Source organism: Notothenia coriiceps, unplaced genomic scaffold, assembly GCF_000735185.1.
Source record: "Notothenia coriiceps isolate Sejong01 unplaced genomic scaffold, NC01 NC01_scaffold00000339, whole genome shotgun sequence".
In the NCBI taxonomy this organism is placed as follows: Eukaryota; Metazoa; Chordata; class Actinopteri; order Perciformes; family Nototheniidae; genus Notothenia; species Notothenia coriiceps.
Window position 1 is genome coordinate 14,277,952 of NW_011333040.1, and position 3,271 is coordinate 14,281,222.

At 40.0% G+C, this 3,271-nt stretch overlaps 1 protein-coding gene across 1 annotated transcript in view; it reads left to right on the forward strand.

Moving 5' to 3' along the window:
• The first annotated feature begins 6 nt into the window (after positions 1-6).
• Positions 7-3,271, forward strand: part of map2k4a (mitogen-activated protein kinase kinase 4a) — a 24,708-nt gene continuing 21,443 nt past the window's right edge. The window contains exons 1-3 of the mRNA XM_010772594.1: positions 7-239; positions 1,050-1,085; positions 2,014-2,046. Coding sequence (XP_010770896.1) covers positions 89-239; positions 1,050-1,085; positions 2,014-2,046 — 220 coding nt within the window. The 5' untranslated portion in view covers positions 7-88. The remainder of the gene's footprint in view (positions 240-1,049; positions 1,086-2,013; positions 2,047-3,271) is intronic.

A 3,271-nucleotide genomic window follows, 5' to 3' on the forward strand; every position in this document is an offset into this window, starting at 1 on the left:
TTGCCGTGAGGGAGGCAGTAATTATTGTGGCAGGGAGGGAAGGGTGAAGTTGTTCTCCGTGTATCTGCATTGCAGCCCGGTGCTGCTGATGGAATTCAAACACACAACAATGGCGACTCCCAGTCCTAACAACTCAACAACACCTAGCAGCCACAACAGCAGCAATAACGCAGGATCTGCTGCACACCACCATCTCCAGTCCCCCCAGCAGCACTTTACAACAATGAGCAGCATGCAGGGTAAGTAGGCAATGCTAACAGAGACGGTGCTAGTAGCTGGGATGGCTTACATTTTGCTGCAGTGAAGGTTAATGTTAGCAGCTAGCCGTGGGAGGCTCAGGCTACTCCCAGCCCTGAAAACATATTCCCGAGGGAACGGACCTGTATTTTCCCCCTGGAGAAACCTGTCAATTGTCATCAACTAGAAAATAATAATATACTGTTTCTTACAATATTCATGTTATGTCATTGTTACCATTTTGACATTTCGTAGCCACGTTACGTTCTATTTTCTCCTGTCTGGGGAAAATACTGCCAAACTCCGTTCAAAGAAATGTCAATTATAAATCGTAACTATATAACTAGCCAATTGTATAATATTTCATTTTTCAATTTAACAAACCGTAATTATCTATTGGTCTGCATCCGTTTATAATCATGCATTTGGATTGCACTTCCCTTGGCACTAATGACGTCTGTTGTTTCAAAATTGGCTTCATGCGTCTTTCACACATAACATGGATTGTAAGAATAATATATGCCAAATTCATTAAAAATACCTTCAGCATTGAGAAATCATTTCAAGTCATGTTCAATTGTCTGTAGGCGGTTGGCAATATACACAATCAAATTAAATTAATTTTAAAATTAGATGGGTTTAATTTATTCTTTACACCATTGTTATGCACGAGCAAGTACATGTGATGCATAAAGCTGCTCTTGTCCTTTTCTTTTTTTTTTAAATATCTAAATCAATATCTTTGATTCAATCACAATGCTGTAAATGAATGCTGTATTTTTGTGCAAACAATCTCTCATTTTAACTTGCAGAGTCCAACACCTGCTGGAGATGTCAGAGTGAAACAGGTAGCTACACAGTTCACTGACTTCTAAGAGTAGAACAAGCATTTTATTAATAAGAAAAATGTCATACTAAATCAATCATTACAAGTTCTGGGAAGCAAATGTGCGTGTGTGTATGTGTGTATATATGTGTGTGTGTATATATATATATATATATTATATATATATATATGATAATAACAACAATAGAGATTTTCATGGTTTAAAAATTCAGTCCTGAATGATGATGTTTACATTGTGTTTGTATAGTTAGCGATTGGGAAATGTATTTTCTTGAATGTCTTTCACCTGATGGTATAATTAATTAATACAAATAGTCATCATTGAGATGGCAGGTTTTATATAATTAGATTTTATAATAATGTATTGAGTTTTTTAATGTGTATTTATGTACTTTGATTCATATTCCCCTGATCATGTTTCACCTTTTACCTTACTGCTGCTAACTAATGATTCCTATCTCCTGACATGATGCTGAATGATGGTGAGATCTCCCCGAGAAAATGTTTATTCAACTTTTTATTATTTTTCACGGTGGTAATTCATTCTCACTCGTAGTTCCCCTTATATTTTTGTTTCATTTTGCCTCCATTATCTGTTACACTGAAACATGACATGCTCGCATTTGTGTCATAAATGTGCATGCTAATGCATTACCTTCCCTATGATGCATTTCACCTGCGATAGATATCTCTGACATGTCGGTGGAGCAAGGCCAATTTCTGTGATTATTTTATAGACCCTGGAACTGGAACCTGGTTTGTTTGGTGAAAAAATTGGACACCATTTTATATTTTACAGGAGGATGGGATTTTAGCAAAGGGAGGTAACATTAGGTCTAACTAACAAACAGCCTTCTTGAAGAGGATAAAGAAGCTGGCTAACTGAAGGTGAAATATGAAGAAAATAAAAGCTGTCTTCTCACCTCTAGGGTTTCAGATAAACCTGTCTGGAGCTCCCCCAAGTAAGCCAAACCTCTTTTGCTTCAGCACCAACAGTTCTCATCCCTTTGTTTCCGCCTGACAGTCTGGTATGGGGGAGTCTGTCCTGCTGTTCTCCACTAATCCCAGTCAAGACTTCTGATACTTCAAGTAGGCTTGTGCCGGTTGCTACTAGCTCAGACGACAGGATAAAGCTGCAGCTTGTCAGACACCTGCACTTACTGTATGGAACTTTTATGAGTTTTACAAAGAGCTTTAATAAATCATAGCCTTTTTCCCATCAACTACCTACTGCAGAATTAAAGGGATAGTTTGAAGTGAGTTTATATAACCAAACCTACAGTTGGAGGAAGTTAAGAGAAACATACAGGAGTACCAGCAGGAAGCTAAAACATATTTTTGAGACCTTAAAAAAGAAAATCAGTCCAAGTGTAATTACATTTAGCTTATTTCGCCTAGACCTAATCTCTCTTCAAAACCACCAGTCTCCATTGACAAAAACAGTCATTTTAACTCTCAGTTACACCAAATTATCCTGTCATCCAGTGCCTAGATTGGTTAGTTTGTTTGTGTGATTATGTCACCTTGGTGAATCCTAACTAACAACTTAAAGGTCCCATGTCATGCTTTTTCAATTATTACCCGTCCCCTTGTGTGTTATGTAGCTTTTTCTGCATGTAAACGGTCTGCAGAGTCACAAACCCTCAAAGTACACCCTGTAGGGAGTAAAACTCAAACACAGTCTATGCTGCCCCAGAACGCCTCGTTGGAGATTTCTCTTTTTCTTCCTGGGTACAGTGATGTATTGGGTATAGTGACGTAACTTAACGGCTCCGCGGACTTCCTCACACACACACACACACACACACACACACACACACACACACACACACACACACACACACACACACACACACACACACACACACACACACACACACTCAATCTTTTCTCCGCGGATTTCTCACAGCCAGGCTGCAGGTGTTTGTGTGTGTGTGTGCTCGGGCTGGGTTCGGGCTGGATTTAGCTGTGTCTCGCAGACCCCACGCAGCAGCCAGGAAACAAGACCAGTAACCCAGCTCACACTGTCCGCTCCTCGCAGCAGCGAGCCCCGCAACGTCCCGCCAACACGGCACCCAGACCCCACGCAGCATTCTCATCTGTTTGTCATTGCTGCTGTCATTTTCTGGTTGCTAACAAACGCCATTGTAAAACATAAACAAACATCAGAGCACAGTGGGCTTATAG